At 45.4% G+C, this 25,159-nt stretch overlaps 1 protein-coding gene across 2 annotated transcripts in view; it reads left to right on the forward strand.

Moving 5' to 3' along the window:
• Positions 1–358: 358 nt before the first annotated feature.
• IDS (iduronate 2-sulfatase) overlaps positions 359–25,159 on the forward strand; it is a 31,050-nt gene continuing 6,249 nt past the window's right edge. The window contains exons 1-5 of one of the 2 annotated variants that reach the window (XM_054996763.1): positions 359–674; positions 22,431–22,567; positions 23,314–23,491; positions 23,629–23,717; positions 24,407–24,607. In XM_054996763.1, coding sequence (XP_054852738.1) covers positions 22,436–22,567; positions 23,314–23,491; positions 23,629–23,717; positions 24,407–24,607 — 600 coding nt within the window. In that variant the 5' untranslated portion in view covers positions 359–674; positions 22,431–22,435. Of the gene's footprint in view, positions 675–20,284; positions 20,532–22,430; positions 22,568–23,313; positions 23,492–23,628; positions 23,718–24,406; positions 24,608–25,159 lie in introns of those variants that run through there. The other variant, XM_054996762.1, reaches the window with a different exon arrangement.

A 25,159-nucleotide genomic window follows, 5' to 3' on the forward strand; every position in this document is an offset into this window, starting at 1 on the left:
CAGAGCATGTCTGGGGAAGTGCAGCAGCAGCAGCAGCAGCCACAGCATCTTTAAAGGACATCATCGGGCATCTCTATACATCAATTCACCTCTGCATCAGAGGACACACAGAGGGGTGTCCCAAGGGCTAACTTTCCCTTACCAGAATAAGCAGGAGGGGACATCTCTGAAAGGACAGGTGGAAATGTGGGAGGGCCCCCTGCCTCTGCTCAGTGCTCATGAAGGGCAAGGCAACAGAGTGGGGCATATCCTGTCTCCTCCATCTTCTCCTAGCGTGCCAACGCAGAGTCCAAAGCCCATTCCTAAGCAGAGGTGGGCGCCACGCATGCGCGCCAAAGATACTCGGGGCTCCGCCGCTTTCTGTGCAACTTTGCTGCTTCCTCGCCGTCTTGCCCCCGTCTCTTCCTCATCCCAGCGGCGATGCTCGGGGCAGAGCGCTCTGGCGGTCGCTCCTTCCTTCCTCTCGCCGCCTCGGGGAGAAGACGATGCAGACTTTTGTCTCCCCGGTGGCCAAGGCGATCTTCGTGGCTCTCTTTCTTTTCGCCATCCTGCTGATTCTCTATGTGATCCTCTGGTACATTTGCAGAGACCCAGACAACCACTACATCTGAATGCAGATCCGTCCAGCTGTTAGCGTCGGCTGAAGTGGGATGTCGAGTGCTGCGCCTCGCCAGGTAATTCAACGTCCGTCTCTTTTCCAAGGCTGCGTTTTGTTACATCGGAAGGTAACATGGGAAGGAATTATATACACTGCCTTGAGCTATAGATATAAGTATGAAAACCTCGAAGCCATTTACCATGTTTAACATTTTAAGAAATTAGCACAAAATATGGAGCAACACGGTAAGTATGGCAGCAACAAAACACAATTTCCCGTGCAATAACAATGTCTCCCTATTTTATTTACAGTAATTGCATAATTTAACAGAACTATACCACATGTAACCAGTTCTAGGAAAAATTATTTTGCAGGCGTCATATATGCTCCAAAGTCCATACATAAAGTGTCCAGTGCTTCAACAGGTATTAAAGTGCAAATGCTTCCTAGCACCATGTACACATTAATTATTTCATACAAGCTCGCCTTATATTCCAACTGGAGTTGGGTATAGTCCAAGATTTGGTTCCAATAAACTGTGTAGTTCACAGATCACAAGTAGACCTTTGCGTGTATTCTTTAGGTGTACATTGATAATTCTGTGACATCATTATTCTAACGGAAGGTCCAGATCACCATTGTATCCGTTTCCAATCATCATCTGTGTGTATATGATAGACATTCTGGACATCTTTATTGTTTGTATATGAGCAGATTGTATAATTTTTCTTGTAATTGGTATTGAAAATACTTTATTATAATTACGTAAGAAGTGAACAATTCTTTTTTTGGTTCCCGCGAGAATTTTTTTCTCTCCCTTTTTCGTCGGTATATTTAGTGGGAATAGCCTCCGTTCCTTTCTATCACTGGGAGGCTGGCAACCCTACCTGGGGTCTCTGCTCTAACCAACCACACAATGCTGACTCTTTATAAACATCCAAGGAAATCCAGTTTGAAAACCATTGTGCTAAGGCACCCGTATCCACGGGCAGCAGTCCCTGGGTGGAAATGTTTTCCCTATTCATTTCCTTAGCAGTAACATGCAAATAAGGTTCATACCAAGTTGTGCTGTGGTGGAATAGTTATTGACACCCTAAAATGTATTTGTTTGTTTGTTTTATAGTGAGACTCAAAGTAGATTACAGAGTGTAGGATTAATACAATCAATGATTAGGACACTCAATAACACAATACAATATAGTATAGATAGCAGAAATCTGAAGCAATTTGAACTGGAATTCCTTAGAGCAAATTTCCAGAGCTGTAACTCCAATGCAAGATACAGCAATATGAATACAGAACAGAAGGCTTTTTGATCAGGTTCAGAGAACCTTCCCCTCTTACTTAAATGGGTGATAAAGGAAATGAATGATGCTTCCATGTAAAGCCAATCACACTTCCTGAATGGAAACCTTTCTTCTCAATGGTAGATGTTTGCAGAATGAGCATAGTTTGCATAGTCATTCTGCAGACACAGAGGACACAGAAGGAAGGTTTCCTATTCAGAGGGTGTGACTGGCAGATTGGCATTACACTGAAGCATCATTCATTTCCTAAATCATACACTTAAGTATTAGTGCTTACAAACTCAAGGTGATAAAAAGAAAATGGATGGAATTGTCCCCCTCCCCCCTTTAGTACTCAAGTTGCAATCTTGAATATGCAGCTTAAAACTTGGGTGGCCAATTTGTGGCATAGGTATTAACAAGTTGTGACACACCTGGTTGGGAGCATGAGGGTTTGGGGGCCTGGTTGTAGCTGCAGGATCAGGCTTGCAGTCATGCCTGCTTCTCTTGGCTCTCCCACCACTGGTTCAATAGACTAAAATCAAATCACACAAAGGTACAGGGGGACTGCTTAGGTACTATAGTTGAATGCTAAACTGGAATGACTGCATAGTTTGGGTTTCACTTGCATTCCACTTGCAAACAGAGCTTGACCGTCACTGAAACATGCAAGCAGATAACCAAGGCATATACCATGGTTGCATAGACTAGCCCTTGCTCCAGCCATCAGTTAGAGAAGAAGCCGGGATCATAGTTCCCCCTCCCTGCAAAAACGAACTCTGCTGTACCTGCCAGGTGCCCTGAGATTGCAGAAGTGAGGGGAAAGGACATTCTGGACGGTCACTGACCAGAAGACAAACATTGTTAGTTAGATTAGTTACATATTTTCCTGGGAGTAAACTTCATTGAATAAGAATGTGAATTTCCAGGCAAACAATGCTGCCATTTTCTCAATCAACTTGTGAAAACATCTCTTTATCATATTGAGTGGCAATAAGAAAAAAGGGACCACTTAATATGAGAAAGAGATCCTTGTTCCTGGATTCCAAAATGCGAGGACTTGGGTAGGATCTGGGGCCAGGGGCTGTCTTAGTAATTCTTGTGTCTCAGGCAAAAGTACAGGATGGGGCCCCAGAATTCCTGCTGTCATCACTCCCAGCAGGGCCAGGCAAGAGGCAGCCCTCGTTCTATGTGAGACAGGTGGAAGCTGCTTCCATGGAGCTGGCTGTCCAAGCCTCAGATGGTGCCAGCATGAGTGGTGGCAGAAGTGGGAGCGTGCTTGTCTTCTTTCCCCAACTGCTGAGGGAGGCATGGGCAATAAGGGATCCCCCAGGATGGGGCCCAGGGGAGCTGCCTTGGTTGCACATTGGATAAGACTGCTCCTATCTGGGGACAGAGTATTGTGGGTCCAGGATGGATCCCAGAAGCAAGGCTGGTGATGGGTTTTTGGTCGAGCCAGTCAGGTTGCATCTTTCTGATCAGTTGGCCACCCTAGAGACAAAAGGGAAAAAGGGGTGTCAGGCTTCCCCAGTGTGGCTTTTTATTTGTTGTCTTGGTGCTGGAAGGAAGGCAGTGGGAGGGCTTCTGGTGTCCTGGCCTCACTGACAGTCCTTTAGATGGCACTGGATTTCTAGCCACTGTGTGTGACAGAATGTTGGACTGGATGGGCCACTGGCCTGATCCAACATGGCTTTGCTTATGTTCTTATGTTCTTATTTTATTTCTATTTGGAGTGGGGTAACACCTAGTGAAAATAAAAATAGTGGGAGGGGTCTGGCACATAGTCCTGTAATAACATTTTTGCAGGCTGCATAACATTTGAACCTTGGAATATTTGCTAGTCCGTAAGGTGGAGATACAAGGCTTTTGTTGTTGTTGTTTGGCTACAACAAGCTAATGTGGCAACTCCCCTGGAATTTGGCTGACTTAACAAATTCATTGAGTTGCAATAAGGCTAACAAGAATCTGGAACACAGTTCATCTGTCACTTCCTTCCGTCATTGTCCATTCAACTATATTTGGCAATGGCACAGAAGGGTGTTTCTTGATTCAGAGAGGAATTTTTCACAGCTCCTCCTGGTCATTTGCAAATAATTGCACGATTAGTTATCCATACAGTGGGGTTTGAAAATATTATTTAGCATAGAATAATAATGTAATATTTTTAGCTTGTAGTACTAGTATGATCGGGGGTGGGGGGTGGGAATTGCATCAACTGATGTGTTGCTCACAGTGGAACAACACATTACATGTACCTCTGTAATTATTTTTCCTGATTTTTTAAAAAAAATAGAATTGAGGTGAGTGGCTGTAATAGAAAAGGGAGAATAACACAGAGGGAGAAGGCCTATTTGACCCTTTCCCCTTATTCCATTTTTCTCTTTCAGAATTACTACTAAGTGCTTTCACTGCTGTTGGAGAAAAAAAGCACTCATCTATTCAAAAGCAACAATTTTGGGCAGGAAAACCATACTGGGAATGGGTTAAATCACTCTTCTCCTTTCTAAGTGCCACCCATGTGGGTGCATTTTGTTTAACAAATGGTTAGGAAAAACAATCACGTGCCATTCCATGGCTCTCTTGATTAGAGCTTTGCCAAAGCTTTTGCTCATGTTATGGTTTTATGCCCATAGAATCTTTCTGAGCAGCTGCCTCCTGTTCAATACCTTGTGCATGGGATTGAACCCACTGGTTATCAACACTAAAGAATCAATTACCAGTTTCCACAAACCTCAAATGTTGGGTACTTTTTTCTGGTCTGAAGATCTGATCTGAGTACAGCTCTTTAATAACAAGCAGCAGGGCCATTGCTGGTAAAGACACCTTTAAAACTGCAGCCCCCATTCCCTGAGCATTCTAGACATCACAGTCCTTGTGTTGAAGTTCCATAGTAACTTTGGGCTGTGTTGTTGCCTCAGCCAAATGAGCAAAAGCAAAACTGACATTACTAGTAGGGTGAGTGGTGGCTTTCATGTTAGCTATTTTTTTTCAGGAAGGAAGGGTTCAGCCTTAAAATGTTCCTACCACACCTTAAATCTCAGTGGCTGGCTGCTTTGTATTGTGGCTTTCATCTAAAGGTATGTCTTGTAAGGTGATGACTCAGAGATGCTTATTATGAGGATCTTATAACAACCAGACACCAAAATGGAAGAAATAATTGGCTTCTGTGGATGATTAATGAGAATCGTGAGTCAAGGGGGAAAAGAGAGAGAGAGGCCTAGCCAATTATAACAAGCAATTCTATTTCATGGTTGCAAGCCTAAGCAGGACAATTTGAAAGGCAGTACTTTTTTATTCAATGGGGCTTAGGATTGTGTCTTTTGGGTCTCATTTGGGTTCAAAAGCCGGCAGTCTGATGGGTTGACATATCAAAGCACAGTTTAGGTACTGGTAGAAAAGAGCAAGAGTTCAGTAGCACCTATAAGACTAACAAAATTTGTGGTAGGGTATGAGCTTTCATAAGCCACAGCTCACTTCTTCAGATACCAGGTACTGGTGAGAGGTCCCCCCCCCCCCATTTTAATACACAGATTTATACAATCGATTGTTGAGAGCCAGTTTTGTGTAGTGGTTAAGAGCAAGGGACTCTAATCTGGAGAACCAGGTTTGATTCCCCACTCCTCCACTTGAAGTCAGCTGGGTGAACTTGGGTCAGTCACAGCTTCTAGGAACTCTCTCAACCCCACCCACCTCATAGGGTGTTTTGTTGTGGGGATAATAATAACAACATACTTTGTAAACCGCTCTAAGTGGGCATTAAGTTGCCCTGAACAGCAGTATACAAATTCAATGTTGTTGTTGTTGCTAAAAGGGCCACTTAGACTTCGAAAGATCTGTAGTGATTCCATCCATCCTGATTCAGTCAAAGCCACTGTATATACTGAATCAGATCACATAAGACTTGCCTCTTATAGTTGCATGACAATCTTATTCTCTCTTCCATGTCTCCTTTCTACTTGACTTAATTTATAATTTTTAAAAAAGGAGTTGGTGTGGCAAGGTGGCTAAAAGAGTGATCCAGGAAATCCCCCAATGCAAATCTCAAGTTAGAAATAAAAGGACCCATTTATTTATTTATGTTTAGACTTTCCTTTCCTATGGGCCAAGCTACACATGACGAATGACACTTGAATGGCAAGTGGATTGAGTGGAGGGCAAGTGAACAGGGAGAAATACACTTGCCGTTCAAGTGTCATTTGTCATGTGTAGCTTGGCCCTATGTCGAAGCTTTTAAGTAGTGACAGAATTTGTCTAGACTGCTTGTGGAAGAGTACCAGTCAGTACACCGTTCAGTTCCTGGGATAAAACAAAAGGCACTTGGACCCTGTTTCTCCTTTCAGATTGCATAGAAACAAGGCTTCCTCCAGTTCCTGTATATAATTTGTTCATTGATATTCCCTTCAGCGCCTTTGGGGAGTTTCATTTCCCCACCACCATTGAACTCGGGCTTCTGGAATCAGAACAGTGCAGGTTTTCACACTTCCTTTTCCATTCAAGGTTTGTTTGATTATTTAATTGCCCTGAAGTAAAAACCTATCTAAATTCTACCCAGAAGCCAACTAAACAGCCAGACAGAATGTTTCCCTCTTGTACTTAATTCATTCACAAGAGCTAAATGAGAATGGATTTTTAAGGCGGCATAGAACACAGTCCAAATCTGCCATGCGAGGCCCTTAAGAAGCCAGTCACTCATCTACAGTAGAGCACAGAGGTGACCAGGCAAAGAAGTTTTTGCAAATAGCCCTGCCCCCCCTTTGGGGGTGAATATGTGCATGTGTTTAGGGGCTAATAACTTTTGCAGATTGATTTGTACAAGGCTAGGGTTGCCAGATCCAAGTTGGGAAATTCCTGGAGATCTGGGGGCTGAAACCTGGACAAACCTGGAGAAAGTGGTGTTTGGGGAGGGAAAAGACATGGCATAATTCCATAGAGTCCACCTCCCAAAGTAGCCATTTTCTTCAGGTGAACTGATCTCTGTAGCCTGGAGACCAGTTGTAATTCTGGGAGATCTCCAGCCACTACCTGGAGGATGGCAACCTTATACAAGGCTGACATAGAGCGTTATACTTCTATTTAGGCCAGTGAGGACTAGAAATGCTTCAGTGTGGTGACAGCCCCAGGTCTGAAAGGCATCATAACTTTCTTCTGGAGTTGAAGACTTCCCCCCACTGTTTGCTCATGTTCTGAAACACTTCCTTTTTCATTTGGCTTTCGGGTTTCTGAAATGGGTGATTAATATTATTAATGATGGCAAGCTTTTGGAAAAATTGTTACTGTTCTTTTGTATGGTTGTGGCTGATCTCCTTTCTTCTTCTTGTAAGTAAGCAGCATCGAATGTGTAGTGGTGAATAGACATTCAAATACGACTATTTCTTTAAAAAATAGCACAGATTTCCCGATTGTATAAAAATTTACATGCCAATTCAGGTGGCAACCAGGTATGTGCAGTTGTACTAGGGTAGACTGTTAACACATGTAGCTACCTTATACATTGGTCCATCTATAACCTAAGAAAAGCCCTGCTGGATCAGACTAGAGGCTCATCTAGTCCAGCATCCTGTCTCACACAGTGGCCAACCAGTTACTCTGGAGAGCCAACAATAGCGCATAGTGGCCAAGGCCTTCCACAGTGTAGCCTCCTAGCATCGGCATTAGTATTGCCAGGTCCCCTTACTCTCCCAGCATGAGGTGGGGGGACCCGGCACTTACCTTTTCTTTGCTTCTCATGTGAATGCTTTGCTCATGTGCACTTCTGGACTTGCATGATGACAACACTTCTGAGAGGTGACATCATTATGCAGGTCTGGGAGTGTGTGCATACTCCACAGCAGGCCAACTTGGGCTCCAAAATGGCCCGTTTGGGGCCCAAATTGGCCTGCTGCTAAGTGCAGGAGCGCTCTTGGAGAGGAAGAGCATCCGGAAGGCCTGTTCCCCCTCCTTTCCCCCCACTGGCCACATGAGTGGTGGCGGGGGGTGGAGGGTGGGAGCGGGGGATCCCCCACCCCCACCAGGGGACCTGGGATCCCTAACTGGCATTCAGAGTTTTTCTGTCTTTGAACATGGAAGTTCCATTTGGTCACCATGGCTAGTAGCCTCAGATGGACCTATCCTCCATTAATTAGTCTAATGCCCATTTAAATCCATCTATTCTTGTGATCATCACTATGTCCTTTGATAGTAAAGTCCATATTTTAAAATCCATATTTTAATCTGGGTCTCTCCATGGTCTTAGGCAAAGATAGATCTTTCCCCACCATCTGCCAACTGAGAATTTTTATCTGGAGATGCTAGAAACTAAACCTGGGGTCGGCTACATGTGAAACATTTGTCTCCCCTCTGAGCTACGGCCCCTCCCAATAAAAAGCTGCTATAATGAGGCACACCATTTGCCCATCTAGCTTAGTGCCATCTACACCGATTGGCAGAAGCTCCCCAGAGTCTCCGGCAGAGAAAGGTCCTTCCTACCATCTGTTAACCTAAGAACCTTTAATTGGCAGTGGCAAGGTGTGAACCTAGGATCATGCATGTGCAAAGCCATGTGCTCTGCCACTGAACTACAGTCCCTCAAAGCAAACCTGGGGAGTGGCTTTCAAAGTCGCAGCCTCCCCAGCAGAGCTGTTGTCAGGCAGATTGTTTCAAGGGGCCCTCCGCATGGTGTCCATAAAGTCTGAAGCAGCCCTCAAGTGGTAATTATTGTAACTGCTCAAGATAATTTAATAAACCTAGGACCAAAGGAGAGATGCTGGCTAATGAATCACTTTGACAATAGCTATGGAATCAGGACTCTCTTTGAGACGACACCTTCCAATGAGCACTTTAGAACCGGGAATGTATTACCGAATACTATTGCAAGAACTTCCCTGCTCTTTGCTCTTGGGAAACGATTGGTTTTGCAAGGAAAGCAACTGCAAGAGTATCTTATCATTTAATTATTAGAATGCTAACGAAATGTGGCAAATTTATGCAAAGCTGCCTCACTACTGAAGCTGTGCCAGTGGTTCTTGCTGGGGTGCTGAGGTTTACAAGAATCTCTGCAATGCTTGTCATGCAGTTTTGAGAGCAAAGCTCATGCATCTTTCAAAAACATTTTTTAAAACCCCGAGTACTTTAGATGTGTCTTAAATAATAAAGAAGTTATTTGACTGGCCTGCATAATAAGCCATCAAAGAGTGAACTAGAGAGATATCCCTTTATATCATGATTCCCTTTGAGGTTAAAACTTTACGGAGGAGCTTGCTTTCCATGGAAACACGTTCCTTGGCTCACTTGCTTGAGTTATCTGAAATTATTGCCCAATGTTCTTGAGCTCTCTGTTGCACAGTACGGTACTCTTACTGCAATTTGTTCTGATTCTGTAATCCTATTCTCTGCATGGTTAGATATATCATGTCTGATACCATTTTTCATTGTTTCTAAATATTGTGATCCTTGCCTTACTGTTCTGTTTATTAGATACTTCATGCTATTTGATTGCATTGCTTCATACTGTGCAATCAGCCCTGAGTCTTAGTGAGAAAGGTGGGCTAAAAATAAAGCAAATAAAGAAACAGTCAATTTGGTTGCATGTGCTGGGCAGCATTATGTCAGTGTGGCAATTGACCGAAAGCCCATGTGCTCCCAAACAATTTTGTCTGGTTCCCTGTAATCTTACTAAATATTAATCAAAACATGATCCTCCCCAGGTGTAAACATGTTTTCAAGATATAAGAGCAAGAGATATTCCATACTTTATTTCTATTATTTTATTATAATCACATTATACAAACTGTATAAATAGTATAAACAGTATAATATATAAATACAGCATGAAATACCAAACCTACTATGTCGATTAATTAGTATTCAGATGTTTGGGTCATAATTTTCCAGACAATAAAGCACTGATTTCCATGTTTAAATTCTGTACATTTTTAAGCTGCAAAATATAAGTCAAAGTATCACACTAAACAGTAATTGTTTAACCCTTTCCCTCTGAGTATGGGGTTGTACATTTTTGCAATGCTGATCATACACTAATAGCAACAACAACAACATTTGGTTTATATGCCGTCCTTCAGGACAACTTAACACCCACTCAGAGTGATTTACAAAGTATGTTATTATTATCCCCACAACAATCACTCTGTGATGTGGGTGGGGCTCCAAGAAGCTGTGATTGACCCAAGGTCACCCAGCTGGCTTCAAGTAGAGGAAGGGGGAATCAAACCCAGTTCTCCAGATTAGAGTCCCACCTCTCTTAACCACTACACCAAACTGGCTCTAAATATGCAGCTGTAATAATAAACTTATGCAAACTCTTAGGTACCGTTGTCACATAATGTAGAAGTCATAATTCTGGAACACTATTCCATACTTTAACATTACATCTCTCTGTGCTCTGTAACAGCAAAACCCTGAATGGTGCCAACCTTACTATGGAGTTCAGCCCTTTATGGGAAGACAGTTGGCATGACTAAGTATACTTTCAGCCACTGGTCCACTGTTTGGACATTACAGGAGACTACTCTGAGAATGCAGAATTTTATTTATTTATTTATTTACTTATTTCAAATTTCTATTCCGCCCTCCCTGCGAGTGGGCTCAGGGCAGATAACAACATACACATTTAAACAGGATGGTGGACAGCCTTCACAGGGAGGGTTAAGATTTTATAAATCCCTTTTTCCAGGCCAGCGGAGGCCCAGCCTCAGCCATATGCCTGGCGGAACAACTCTGTCTTTTTTTTTATATATAGATTTTTATTTTTTAATTACTAAACTCAAAAAACTACAGAAGGGAAAAAGGGAGAACAAGGGAAAAGGGAAGGAACAACATATAAAAAACACACACTACAACTACAACTACAAGTCTTGCATTCCCTTCATAATACAGTTATTTAAAATTAAACTTTCTAATATGCCATTAGATTGGTAGACCTTATAAAATACAAACTACAGTCATGATCAGGTCTTCTCCCCCCCCCCCCCCGCGTCTCGGTCGCAGCTCTCTCTGGACAGCTATAGTAGCTGCGCTCATTGCCTCCCCCCCTCCCCCCTTCAAATTCTGGATCTTCTCCTTGCTGAAACTCTTGATGATTAAACACGAAGTCCCTCAGCTGTGCTTCTGATGTTATCTTGTAGGTTTGATCTTTATAACTGAACCAGATGCCTTCCGGAAATAACCATTTGTATTTTATTTCACGCTTCCTCAGAAGAGCTGCAAACCTTTTGTATTTGAATCTTCTTTTCTGAGCTAAAAATGGAACGTCCTTCAATATCTTAACCTTGTTACCCAGAAAGTCCAAGTTCACATTATACGAATTATATAAGATGGTGTCCCGAGTCTTCTTAGATGAAAAGTCAATAATAATCTCGCGAGGCAGCTGACGCTTCGTTGCATATTTTGAAGATGTCCGGCAGACTTCCAAAATATCGCTTTTTAACTCTTCTTTAGTTGCCTTTGCGGGTGACGCCAAAAGTTCCGACACCAAATCCTTTAAATTTTCATTTTCCTCCTCCTTTTCATTCTGAAGATGCAATACCGTCTGAGCACGCTCCACTTGTAGCCCTATCAATTGATTCTCCAAAAGCTTTACTTCTTTGTTTGTAGTTTTCATGAGTGCTGCGTTTTCCCAAGCAGACTGCTCTGCCCCAGACTCTACGTCTTTAATGGTTTTCACTTCGTTTTCAATTGTGTCAACCCTTTGACTGATTTCATTTAGCTTATCAACAAAGGGCTTCATAGCTTCAACGATCGACCGTTTAACCACCTCTTCAAGAGACTCTCCTTTCCCCTGCAATGCAGCCGAGACAGATTTGCCCACGGCCGGGCTCTGCTTTTTCGTCGCTATCTTAAGGTGGGGGGGGGGGAGTGGAGTCCGCCAACTAAGTTTCAAAACTCAATGAAGGGGAAGATATCCGAGCCTTCTTAGCTTCAACTCCCACCAATCCTACGCATACGCTTGAAATAACAGAAGAGATTCGCTTACTTACAGGTTTTCACTTTAAATCTGCTTGTTGCCGTTCTCCATGGCCCGGCAGCACGCGATGTGCTGCGCAAGTCTGCCGGCCTCCGTTGGAGCAAACGGGCAATTTACCCCCTGCATCGACTTCAGGGGGCTCTTCCCGCAGCGCTACGGACCCTGACCCCCTCACTGGGAGTCCTGGGGGTTAACCTTCGCAGGTCAACCACCCGGTCAGGCTGCTCGGGCGCTTCGTCCCGGACCTGCGGAGAGGAGCGTCCGACATGGCCGGGAAAACAAAACCGAATCACAGAACAACTCTGTCTTGCAGGCCTGGCGGAAGGATAGTAAGTCCTGCCAGGCCCTGATCTCAGCAGACAGAGCGTTCCACCAGGTGGGAGCCAGGACCAAAAAGGCCCTGTCTCTAGTCGAGGCTCAGCGGGCCTCCTTGGGGCCAGGGACCGCCAACAGCTGTTTGTCTCCTGATTGGAGTGTCCTTTGCGGAATATATGAGGAGAGACAGTCCCATAGATACTCTGGTCCCAGTCCGCACAGGGCCTTATAGGTCAATACCAGAACCTTGAATCTCAACCAGTACTCCACTGGCAACCAATGCAGCTTGCGTAAGGTCGGTGTTATATGTACCTTATTTGGCACTCTCATAATAACACGCACTGCTGCATTTTGTACCAGTTGTAATCTCTGGGTCAGGCTCAAGGACAGCCCCGCGTAGAGCGAGTTACAGTAATCTAGCCTAGAGATGACCATTGCTTGGATCACTGTAGTTAAATCACAGGTTGGCAAGTAAGGGACACGTTGCCTGGTCTGCTGCAGATGGAAAAAAGAGGACCTCACCTGACAACCACTGTGACCTGTGCCTCCATTTTCAGGGAGGCATCCAAGATCCCCCCCCAGGCTCTTAACCCTCAGAACTGGCACTGACAGTGTCCCATTGAGGGCCGGGAGCCGGAGTCCTGAACCTAATCCCCAGTGGCTCAAGTACAGGACCTCCATCTTCATTGGGTTCAGTTTCAGCCAACTCTGCTTCAACCAACCAGTCACGGCTGCAAAAGCATGTTCCCAGGACATCTGGGGCTGAGTTGGGCCAGCCGTCCATCATCAGATAGAACTGGGTGTCATCTGCATATTGATGACACCCAAGTCCAAAACTTCGCACCAACTGGGCAAGGGGGTGCATATAGATGTTAAACAATAATGGGGAGAATATTGCTCCCTGTGGGACCCCGCACACCAAAGGGTGGTGGGATGACAATTTCTCCCCAAGTGCCACCCCCTGTCCCTGACCGTGGAGAAAAGAGACAAGTCACTGTAAGGCAGTCCCTCGTATCCCCACATTGGCGAGGCAGTGAGTCAGAAGATTGTAATCGACTGTATTGAATGCTGCCGACAGATCCAATAATATCAGCAGCGCCGAGCCACCTCGATCCAGATGTCTACAAAGATCATCTGTGAGGGCGACCAGCAATGTCTCCGTCCCATGCCCCGGACAGAACTCGGACTGGAAGGGGTCTAGGGCCGAGACCTCCTTCAGGAAGCCCTGCAGCTGTTCTACCAGAATTTTGTCATCCCTGGATGTGATTGATATACATATAAAAACATATAACATATAAAAAAATTATACTCTGCTTTTCTCCCCATTTGGGAAACCAAAGCAGCTTACATCACTCTCCTGTCTTCCATTCTATCCTCAACACAACAACCCTGTGCTGCTGGTGAGGCTGAGAGTGTGACTAGCCCAAGGTCACCTAGCAAGCTCCCATTGCAGAGTGAGGATTCAATCCTAGTTGTCCAAGGGAAACCACCCCACCCCACCCCACCCTGCCGCCTTTCCATTCTGAGCCTGGTCTCTTTCTTTCCTTGAATTACACGATTCAAGCCCTGTCGGGTACCTTTGGATGAGAAAGTGCAAATTCATTCAGCATAGAAGTCACACATATAAGAGATAACCATATATCGATAAACTGCAGAATATGTACAAAGTGGTTCTCAAATAAAAGCTTAAGACGGAATAAGCATTTTGTTGGTGCTTTCTAGTTTTATGGGCATTGTCTCTATAAGGTTATTTTTTTGTTTGTGTGTGACATGCCGTCAAGTCACCTCTGACCTATGGCGACCCTATGAATGAAAGACCTCCAAAATCTGTTTCATTCAAGGCAGATTAGTCAAAGAAAAATCACGAGCTGAATACAGCCAACTTTCCCACTTGATTTTCCGAGTTTCCTGTAGTCTCCATCCCATATTATTTTTTTCCATGCAGGCCCGATGACCCCCAACATAGCTCTTCTGGTGGTCAAAAGGACCCCTACATAGCCATTTTTATCAGTGGAAAAGCTGGTTGGATCCAATCCACTGAAATAAGGACAGCATAATGCAATTTAAAACAATGTCAATAAGAACAATATTATATAAACAACGAACCATGTAAAGAAACTGGATTGCAGTCTTAAGAACTACAGACTCTAAACAGTACGGAATATACAACAATGCTACGAAGTGTCTAAAATTTCACAGGCAATACCACAGCCACATTCCCTATACAGACCTGTTCTCTTGAACAGTTTCGTTTTACACAAGTTGTGAAATGATAAAAGTGTGAGAGTTTTTCTGACCATTCCGTGGGCTGGGGGCCACAACAGAGAAAGCTCTGGTACGGGCAACTGTTGATCTTATCCATTTGCAGCGTGGCACCTTCAGAAGGCTTTGCTCATATAAGCGAAGCTGTCATAGCAGAGCATATTGAGAGGCGGTCCTCCAGACATGTGGGACCTAGACCATGAAGAGCCTTTGCAGGTGATTCACTGCAGTCATGAATCTTTACAACAATCCGGTACCTTCACACTAAAGTGACAAGCATCCCCAGTAGTACAGATGGATGAAGAGGAATGGCTTACCTTAAGTCTCCTGGTGAGGTAAGGTGTGGAACAGCATCTTCCCAGCTCATTCTCCAACTACTTGCATCAGCTGACAGAATGTAGTTTTATCAGGGCCAGTTCCATGTTTTGGTGATCCCCGGAGTCCCCCCTCCCTCGTTCCCTCTGCCTGTCACTGTGCCCTGTATTCGCACCTCCCTGCCCACTCATGCACCCCCCCCCCACTTGCACATTCTTCCCTGACCATGCAGGGCGGGGTTTGCAGCTGGTGTTTGCAGCTAGGAGTGTTACTGCCGTTCACCTCCTAGATGCCTTTCCACCAGCAGTACTAGCCAGTGTCTGGGAGTGTGAATGGTGGGAGGGCTCATAAGGAAGCAGGTGGGAAGCAGGGAGATGAGAGGGTGAGAGGCGGTGGCAGTGGGCCCCACTGAAAGGCCTCAGCTTGGCAGCTGCCCAACATCAGGATATGCTGGTGCCAGTCTTATTATAGGGTCAATAGTTTTCAATAATACAGTCGAAGAAAGCAAAATAGAGCATTTGTACATGTTTGGATTATCTTTCAAACTGGCCCTTGGTTTCAAGGGCAGCAATTGGCATGCAAAGTTTGGAGCAGTGAGCTGGCCAGCAGCTTCCAGCAAGTGTTGTTTGCTCGTATTCCACAGCAGCCCAGAAACGCAAACCTGCATTTTAAACACATTGTGTAAATGTTAACTGGCTGCTGCCTGGGGTTTAAAGGGTGGCGGGAGCTTCAGGATTAAAGTGAAGGATGCCTCCAAGACAGATTCGGTAAATAAGCCTAATGTATTTGGTTGGTTTCCTGGTTCCCCAAGGCTGCCAAGTGTATGAAGAGGAAGCAATTGTCAGAACAGCATTAAATATTTCCTCTCCTGGAGGAATGTAATTGTGAGAACCTTGAGAATTGCAGGTGAATTAATGCTCAGCTGAATTTCCATCTGCTAAAACTCCAGTGCCCTCAACTGGTTCTTTGCTTATCATGGACATCATATTGCAAACAAAGAGGACAGGGAAAATACACTCTACCCAAATATGGGAGGCCAGCTGCTCAGCAGCTTCTCTCTGGTCATTTAACTGTTTCTTACAGGGTTGCACATTCTATTTACGTCAATTGCAGAGTGTACTTTGGCTTTTGTTTATTATAAACTCACTCCCTGTGTAACTCAGGGGAGAGAGTTCCAGTTTTGGTGCCACTACTGAGAAGGCCCTCTCCTGAGTTGTCACACATTTCATCGAATCATAGGGCTGGAAGGGACCTCCAGGGTAATCTAGTCCAACCCCTGCACAGTGTAGGAAATTCACAACTACCTCCTCCCCCACACCCCCAGTGACCCCTGCTCCATGCCCAGAAGATGCAAAACACTGTCAGGATCCCTAGCCAAATTGACCTGGGGAAAATTGCTTCCTGACCCCAAAGTGGTGATCAAAATTACCTTGGGCATGTAAGAAGGGGCCATGAGAACTAAGCACTGATGTAACCTTTCCTGCCCTCCCTCTCACAATCTGCCCAGGTTCACATAATCAGCATTGCTGGCCAACGGCCATCTAGCCTCTGCTTAAAAATCTTCAAAAGAGAGCCCACCACCTCCTGTGGAAGCCTGTTCCACTGGGGGACTGCTCTGTCAGGAAGTTCATTTACTGTCAGAAGGTGAAGGCACCTGAAACAGGGCCTCCAAAGATGACTGCAATGGTCAGGTAGGTTTTCAAGGGAGTAGGTGGCCCTTTTTGTCTGCACTGGTCCCATGATCCCCAGCATAGTCTTCTGGTTGGTCTCTGCTCCCACTTTCACTAGCAGAGAAGTTGTCTGAATCCAACCTAGAATCAGACAGTAAGAAATCCTCAAAAAGCCAGTGGGAGATTCAGCCTGGAGATGCAACAACAGAGTTGAAAGTTACCATGTTTCAAGAACAAAATCAAAAGGTGACCTTGGAATGAAGTTGTTGGATTGGAATTCATATGCAGATTTGACAGTAACATACTTTGCAGTGCAATCCTAAACAGAATTACTCCAGTCTAAGCCCAGTGAATTCAAAGGTCTTAGGCTGGAGTAACTCTGCTTTGGACTGCACTGTTTGTCGTAACAGGGACTGAAAGTAGCTAACTCACTGACAAAAAGTTATTATCCTTTCTTACAGATATATATAGATTACTCATCTTGCTTAGCTAATTCTTCACCATTTGGGAGTGGTCGACACTCACTGTTTGGATCCTTTACTCTTCAGACTCTTGTTTCCATTTGTGCTTCTGATAATATTGTAACATACCTATCTCCTGGATTCTTGGACTTTCAGGCCTATGCTTGGAACACCATCCCCCTCCCCCTACTACTTCTTCTCTTTGTTCCTCTGTGTATCTGTATCTGTCAATCTAAGGGCATCACTTCATGCATCTGACGAAGTGGGCCGTAGCCCACAAAAGCCTATGCCACAGTACGCTTGTTAGTCTTTCAGCTGCTTCATCATCTTTAATGAGAGCAGCATGATTTGATAGCTCAGATCATCTTGTGAGATCTTGCTTCAGTCTCCTGAGACAACATGGTACAAATCAGACCCATGGCCTGGTAATTTTTGGAAGCAAATCAGCCTTCCAAGGCCGCAAGCCATAATTAAATAGAATAGACCAATTGGTGAAGAGAGGGACTGTTACTGGGGTGTGAGTGCCACCTGGTGATCAACCCTGGAAAGAGAAACATGGCTCTGGGCAGCTTTAAGTCACAGTAAAAACAGGTAGCTGGCTCAAGGTTGACTCAGCCTTCCATTCTTCTGAGGTCGGTAAAATGAGTACCCAGTTCCCTGGGGGTAAAGTGTAGATGACTGGGGAAGGCAATGGCAAACCACCCCATAACAAAAAGTCTGCCAAGAAAATATCTTGATGCAATGCCCCCCATGGGTCAGTAATGACTTGGTGCTTGCACAAGGGACCACCTTTACCTTTAAAAACAGAAAAATCAAAAAAAGAATATTGTGGCATTCCTTTCAGAAGCTTCCTCCTCTGTGACCCCTTAGGGAATGTGTGGCTGTTTAGAAAAAAAGGATTAGAAAAAAAAATCTTTAAAAGATTTTCCTCCTTCACACCCACTAGTCACACTGCCTCCTGACCCAAACCTCCGACAGTGGGATAGTTCTTGGAAAGGAACATGGAACCTTTTATTCATTCCCCCGAGAGGAGTGCAGCCCTTCAGGCAATCCAGTGCTTTTGATGTAGGACAATGAGTGAGAAATAGTAAGTTTAGTTCAAGCCATAGAAAAGTGTGGGAGGGAGGAGAAAAACTTGGGATTTCTCATTCATTATATATATTATCTATTTTAGGCAAACCTGGAACTCCCCGTCCATTACGGATGTCAGGAAGCTTAACTAACGGTCTCTGTATTTTTCTTGATTAGATTTTATACCTTATACTTCTTGTATTTCATGGTCCCTTGATCCTGCTGTTTGTTTGTATTTCCCCACACGTCATACATAAAATGATCACATAATAAAGAATCACACATTTGCATCTGAAGAAGCGGGCTGTAAGGCTACATACACAATTTTATGCTGGAATAACCATTTACTAATCTTTAAGGTGCCACAAAGCTCACATTTCTTTTTGCTGCAACAGACTAACACAGCTACCATTCTGGCGTGTTTCAGAAATCTATTTAATTATTTACATTATTTATAGTTGCCTTTCATTAGATCTCAAGGCAGATTACATCGGGTAAGTCAATACTATCAACAGGATGGGGCATCCAATAAACAGTGAAATAGGATATGTATGGTAGAAATCTGGACTCAACAAGGAATCTGAAAACGGAACTGAAGTGATACATAAGTACCAACATGTGACATGTTAAATGATACAGTAAAATATATGGCAGGGTCCTACCTACAGCAGCACATAGCTATACACTGTACTGCAGATCACAGTTCCTAAACCTTTACCCAAGTAGCTTTCTAAGCCATTCTGTACAGTACAACCTTACTGCTGGTAGAGAGTGCTGTCAAGTCATAGCTGAGTTATGGCCACCCCTAGTAGGGTTTTCAAGCCAAGAGACTAACAGAGATGGTTTGCCATTGCCTGGCTCTGCAACCCTGGTCTTCAGGGGAGGTCTCCCATCCAATTACTAACCAAGGTCAACTCTACTTAGCTTCTAAAATTTGACAAGATCAGGTTTGCCTGCTCCCTTTGTAGAAAAGCCCTCTTGATTAATTCAGTTTTGCATAGTTTGCAGAAAGCCAGGTGGGTGGGAAGCTTCTTGGACACATCAGGCAAGCTATTCCATAAGGTGGGGGCCATGATACAAATGTACAGGTAATTGTGGTTTTGCCCATTTTCAGGGTGAGGTCTGCAGAAGGCCCTGTTCAGATGTGTAGAGCTTTAGTGGCAGAGCATGGGGTGAAAGGAGGTCCTGCAGATATGAGGGTCCCAGGCCATGAAGGGCTTTGTATGTAATAGTCAATACCTTGAACTGAGACCAGTAACTGATGGGCAGCCAACTGAATGAATGCAGCATGGGATTAATATGCAGGCTCCATCTGGCTCCCAGGAATAGCTGAACTGTGGCATTCAGCATCAGCTGCAGAGTCCACATTGATTTTAAGGGGACACCAATGGAAAAGAGTCTGCCATTGCCTGCCTCTGCATAGAGACCCTCGTCTTCCTTGGAGGTGTCCCTTACAACTGCTATCCAGACCGACCCCTGCTTTGCTTCTGAGGTCTGATGAGATTGGTCTTGCCTCGGCTATCCATGCATAATAATAATAAATCATAATTTCCATGTAAGGTTGCCACTTCAGGTTGCGAAATTCCTGGAGATTGGGGGGAGGCTGGGGAGGGTAGAGTTTGGGTAAAGGAGAGACCTCAGCCAGGTATAATGCCATAGAATCGGCCCTTTGCAGCAGCCGTTTTCTCCAGGGGGACTGATCTTTGTAATCTGGAGTTCAGTTGTAATTCTGGGAGATCGCCAGTCCGCCCCCTCCCCAGGGGTTGGCAACCCTATTTCCATGCCTAATGATTCCAAAACTATTTAGACTGCAAAACAGCACAGCCGAACATTACTTTAAAGAAGACCATTCCAAACCAAGCAGCTTTGTTAGTCTGTAACAGCAGAACAAATCCGGATTGCAGCAGCCTCTCAGAAGACTACAAAGCTTATGGACACGCCCTGTAGGAGCAAGAACAACACAACGCACACAACAACAGCCGTTTAAACAACTTCATAAGATGCTTCCTCGGCATTTGCCCTGGCTCAGCCGCAGAGCATCTGCTTCGCAGGCAGAAGGTTCCAGCGTCTGCAGCTGGAAAAGGATCGGATCGGAGGTAGCGCGAAAAGTCTCTTCTCGAGACCTGAGAGGTCAGAGCCGCTGGCGGTCAGCGCAGATCGTGCCCGAGAGCCCAAGGCGCGGATTCAGTATAAAGCAGCTTCAGCTTCTCCAGCATCGCTTCTCGGCGCGCCTTTTACTCGCAGATCAGCCTCGCAACTCTCGTTGCTTACAAACGTCCAGGCGTCCCTCCCGCGCCGCCTCCCCTCCAGCCCCACCTCCTGGAGGCGGAGCCGTCGAGCGCCTTCCCCGCGCCGTTTCCTCGTCCTCCTCCAGGCCTGGAGAGGGAGAGCCGTGGCGATTGCGGAGGCTCTGAGCCTCGCCCGGCGAGGGAGCGCAGCGCAGCGCCTGCCTAGACGCTCCGAGGATGGGGCTGCCGCGAGCGCTGCCTCCGGCTGCTGCGCTTCGGCTCGCCGGGCTTCTCTGCGCTGCCGGGATCTTGCTGGCCTCGGGGGCTGGCGGAGGCGGGACGGGAGGAGTCCGCCGTCCGTCCGGAGGTGCTGCTGCTGCTGCGGCTGGGTGGCGGCTCTGGCTGGGGGAAAGGAGGCAGCTGCCGGGGGGGGGGGGGGCTTTTGCATGCGTGGTGCATGTGGGGAGCCTGCATGCCCCGGAAAGCGCAGAGAGGCCTGTTGGCTGGAAATCGCGAGATGCAGCCAGTGCGAGCGGGGAGAGGGACTGGGCTCTTCTGCCGGGAAAGTTTTCGGAGGAGACAGATCTGAGGGCTGGGAATGCAGAAACTCGCTTACGCTTTGCAAAAAGCTTCCCGCTCTCTGTGCACTTCATGTAATGAATCTTTGGACAGCAGGACTGGGACGAGACCTGGGGAAGGCTTTGGCTTCCGCGCCCTTCCGGGGCTCTGGGCTGGTCATTGTATGAAAGAGAAGGTTAATTTCGATGGACCCCTGGCCTGATGTTCTTGTCAAGACAGGTCTGCTGAAAACCAGGGAGCTTCAGACACACTGCCCAGATCTGTGTTAAAATCTCATATGAAAGCAAATCTGTGGCTTTCCGGGCTCCATAGGCCCCCAAGAAATCTTGTCCTCTCCTACGGTTGCCAGCTCCAGGGTGGGCAACCTGGAGATTTGGGGGTAGGGTGTGGGGCCTGGAGAGGACAACGCTTGGGGAGGGGAGGGACCTCAGCAGGGTATAATATTATCGAGTCCAATGTCCAAAGCTTCCATTTTCATCAGGGGAACTGGCCGTTGTGGCTTGGAGATCAGTTGTAATTCTGGGAGATCTCCAGCCACCACCTAGAGGTTGGCAGCCCTACCTCCTACATTCCGCCCATTCATAAGCCCTGCATAAAGGACTGGTACCTGTCTGGAGTCATATTCTTGGGGTTCACATAGCACAAGTTGAAAGACTCAAAGTTGTTTGCAGAAGAAGGAACATATGAGGAACCTATGTGCAATGTTTGCCCGTGTGGGTTGGAGTAAGAAGTGGGGTGCTACATACTTTGGGTTTAGAGGCAGACTTAGAAGAGGAGAATGTTGGTGTTTGTTCAGTTTCAAGGCTGTACATGACAGTCAGTGTACCTTTCATAGTCCCCTTGCAGACGGATTTAGGCAACTGCCGCAAATAAGTTCCACAAAATCACAGAAAAACAGGAACATCCATCTGTGTCAGCCAAAATAGCTAAGAGACACTTCAGACACAAACTTTTGAGAGTCAGTCCCCACTTGATGTATTCATGCAATTGAGAGAATTATGTTATATCTCGCAAAAGGATATGTCACAATAGTCTTTAAAGGGACACAAAATGCTTTATTATTTTGTAAAGCAAGCAGATTTCATATAATTGTAAGCCCCTTCCCTCTGCTCATTGTTACAATCAGAATTTTAAATTGTTATCAATAAAGTCAAAGTTAAGTACAATTATTTATGAAATTTTAACCCTGTCTTCACAAAATTTCTTGAGGAAGCTTACAGAAAAAGAAATTAAAATATGATGTAAATATTGTCGCTAGAAAATGAAACCATTAAAAGCCTGCTGGCTTGTTGCCTCAAATCACATACAACTGGATTAAGCTGAGCTTCTGAGGGTAATGTGTCTGCGGTTTTTTTTTTAATTCCAGTTTTAATATCTGAACAAGGCCTGATGGATTTGCATAAAACAGGATCAGACCAGATGATTGTCATTGCAAAATCCTGCCCTTGCACTGAACACTTCATCATCTCTTAACAATGCCATTTATTTCAGCAATAAACGGAGTCTTAAATAACTTAAGTTAGTTGGATGGTGTTAATCCTTTAAAATACTATTATTCTTCATAGTCTGCTGGTTGTAATAAGGTTAGGGAGTTAAAATTAGCAACAGAGAAGTTCTAGTCTGTACATTGTTCCTCAATTAGTGCTGACAAATGATGTTGAAGCAAGTGCCTTTAATTTGTTTTTAGATGGCATGAATGTGCTCTTCATTGTTTCCGACGACCTGCGTCCTGTTTTGGGCTGTTATGGAGACCTTGTTGTGAAATCTCCAAACATTGATCAGCTGGCCTCACGAAGTGTTGTGTTCCAAAATGCTTTTGCTCAAGTGAGTGATAGAACTAGGGATTCTGAAACTCTTATGTGTTTTCTTATTAGTGTTACTCTAGTATTTTCTCTTTGCATATCGACATTGCACATATTTGCAAACTGACTGTACCTTATTCACTCATTCATTCATTTAAAGTATTTATTAGCTGCCTTTCCTCCAAAGCGCTGCTCAAGGCAGGTTATAAAACTGACAGGACTGCTTCTCACCATATGTGCCCCGGAGAGTGCTGAGATCAGCCAGGAAACATCTACTGGTGATCCCGGGCCCCAGGGAGGTGAGACTGGCCTTGACCAGAGCCAGGGCTTTTTCGGTCCTGACTCTGACTTGGTGGAACTCTGTATCAGAGGATACGTGGGCCCACCAGGATCTCTTATCCTTCTGGTGGGTCTACAGGACTGAGATTTTCCTCCAGACATATGGTTAAGGCCAGATCAACAGTTATCCAGAAAGACTCCCAACCGGCCTCCTGGCGGGGGGGGGGGGGGGGACATGTGATCATCTGGCCTTCTCCATATGAGTTACTGCCTGATCATCTGCCCCCCCCATATGAGTTACTACCTGATCTTTTTACCCAACCCTTTGTATTTTGCTGGCAGGGGGTGGTTGCAAGGCCACTGTCTAGGGGGTGGTGTCAACGGGAATTCCACTGTTTTGTTGATGGTTTTTAAATGTGAATTATGTTTTATTGTTGGGAATTGAGTCAGCTTGTTTGTAACAGCTCAATGTGCTCTCCTCTTTTTCAGCAAGCTGTATGTGCCCCTAGCAGAGTATCCTTTCTCACTGGGCGCAGACCAGACACCACCAGACTCTATGACTTTCATTCTTACTGGCGGGTTCACGCAGGGAATTACACCACATTGCCCCAGTACTTCAAGGAGAATGGTTATATATCCATGTCGGTAGGGAAGGTGTTTCACCCAGGTAAGCCCTGAATAGGATCACAAAGTACAAGATCTGTCAGCACCAGCTTCTCTGAAAGCAAAACTGCCTCTCCGTGGCTAGTAGAACTGTGTTCGAACACCGCCCAGCATTTTCTTCTCTGCTGTATTTCCTCCCAGGGGTTTCATCCAATCATAACGATGACTATCCATACAGTTGGTCTGTCCCACCTTTTCATCCCTCTTCTGAAAAATATGAAAACACAAAGGTGAATGGACACTTTATCTCTGTGTAAAATACGAAGGGAAAGGACTATCTGGGTGAGTGGATTGTACCACAGGGCATCCGGGGCAGGTGATTGCCGCTTTGAGTGGGGCTGTTGCCTGGAGAGGGAGATGTTGCCAGCTGTGGGTGGAGAACTAGGAGCTGTACATGTGGGGAGGGGGCAGAGCTCAATGGTAATAATAATAACATTCGATTTATATACCGGCCTTCATGACAACTTAATGCCCACTCAGAGCAGTTTACAAAGTATGTTGTTATTATCTCCACAACAAAACACCCTGTGAGGTGGGTGGGGCTGAGAGATCTCCAGAGAACTGTGACTCACCCAAGGTCACCCAGCTGGTTTCAAGTAGAGGAGTGGGGAATCAAACCCAGTTCTTCAGATTAGAGTCCCACACTCTTAACCACTACATCAAACCGGCTAGAGCATGTGCTTCGCATATAGAAGTTCCCAAGGTCAGTCCATAGCATCTCCTGTTAACAGATCTGTGGGAAAGATCTTTCTTTGTGCTTCAGACCTTGGACAGTCACTGCCAGTTAAAGGACACAGTACAGAGAGACCAATAGTTAAACTCAATATGAATTGGATCCTTTCCAAATGTGAGTAGGGTGCCTTTAATTAGACTTATTTCTTTTCCTGTGCCATCATAGCAAGTTTTAATTTTTTTAAAGGTTTGCAAAGGGAAAGATGGACAACTTCATGCCAACCTTATATGCCCAGTGGATGTTTCCGAGATGCCCGAGGGTACGTTGCCAGATATCCAGAGCACCAAGGAAGCAATCCGTTTATTGAATATTATGAAAGAAAACAACAGCAAATTCTTCCTCTCTGTTGGGTATCATAAACCACACATTCCGTTCAGGTACCCTCAGGTAAGGATGCTGGAGCTAAAGAAGCTGTCTGTTATTACTGTATGCTATTAAGGGCTCTGTCCAGACAGTGCAGTTCCACATGATGGGCAACAGACTGGAAAAGAGAGCCAAGTTGGAGACTTTAGAGGGGGTGAAGGCTAAATCTGCTGATTGGCCCCAACAGCCTCAGCCATTAAGACCCAACCTAGTCTGTCCTGAATGTTAAACTCACCAAAAGGTTACCCACCAAACTGAACACAAGCCACCAGCCATATATCAGGGCCTGCCAGGAGCTTTGCCTCCCTGCTTTTTGCTCAGTTCTAAGCAGGCAAAGAGATTTAGCAATCCCCTGGGGCAGCTGTGGTAGGTGCCTGGTGGGTTGAGTTCAGCTTTATGAGCGCCAAGTTGCATTGCTGTAGGAAAAAGAGGCCAAGGACTGTGCATTGTCCAGCAGTGGCCTGCAGTGTTCTTCAGTTTGAATCAGTCCAGCAATGGCTTGGATTTTCCATTTCAGAACCCGTGAGGTTTCCCCATGTCCGGGCCGAGAGAGCTGGAGGGGATGAGCAGTGCACA

The sequence above is a fragment of the Eublepharis macularius genome, chromosome 13, assembly GCF_028583425.1.
Source record: "Eublepharis macularius isolate TG4126 chromosome 13, MPM_Emac_v1.0, whole genome shotgun sequence".
Taxonomy (NCBI): Eukaryota; Metazoa; Chordata; class Lepidosauria; order Squamata; family Eublepharidae; genus Eublepharis; species Eublepharis macularius.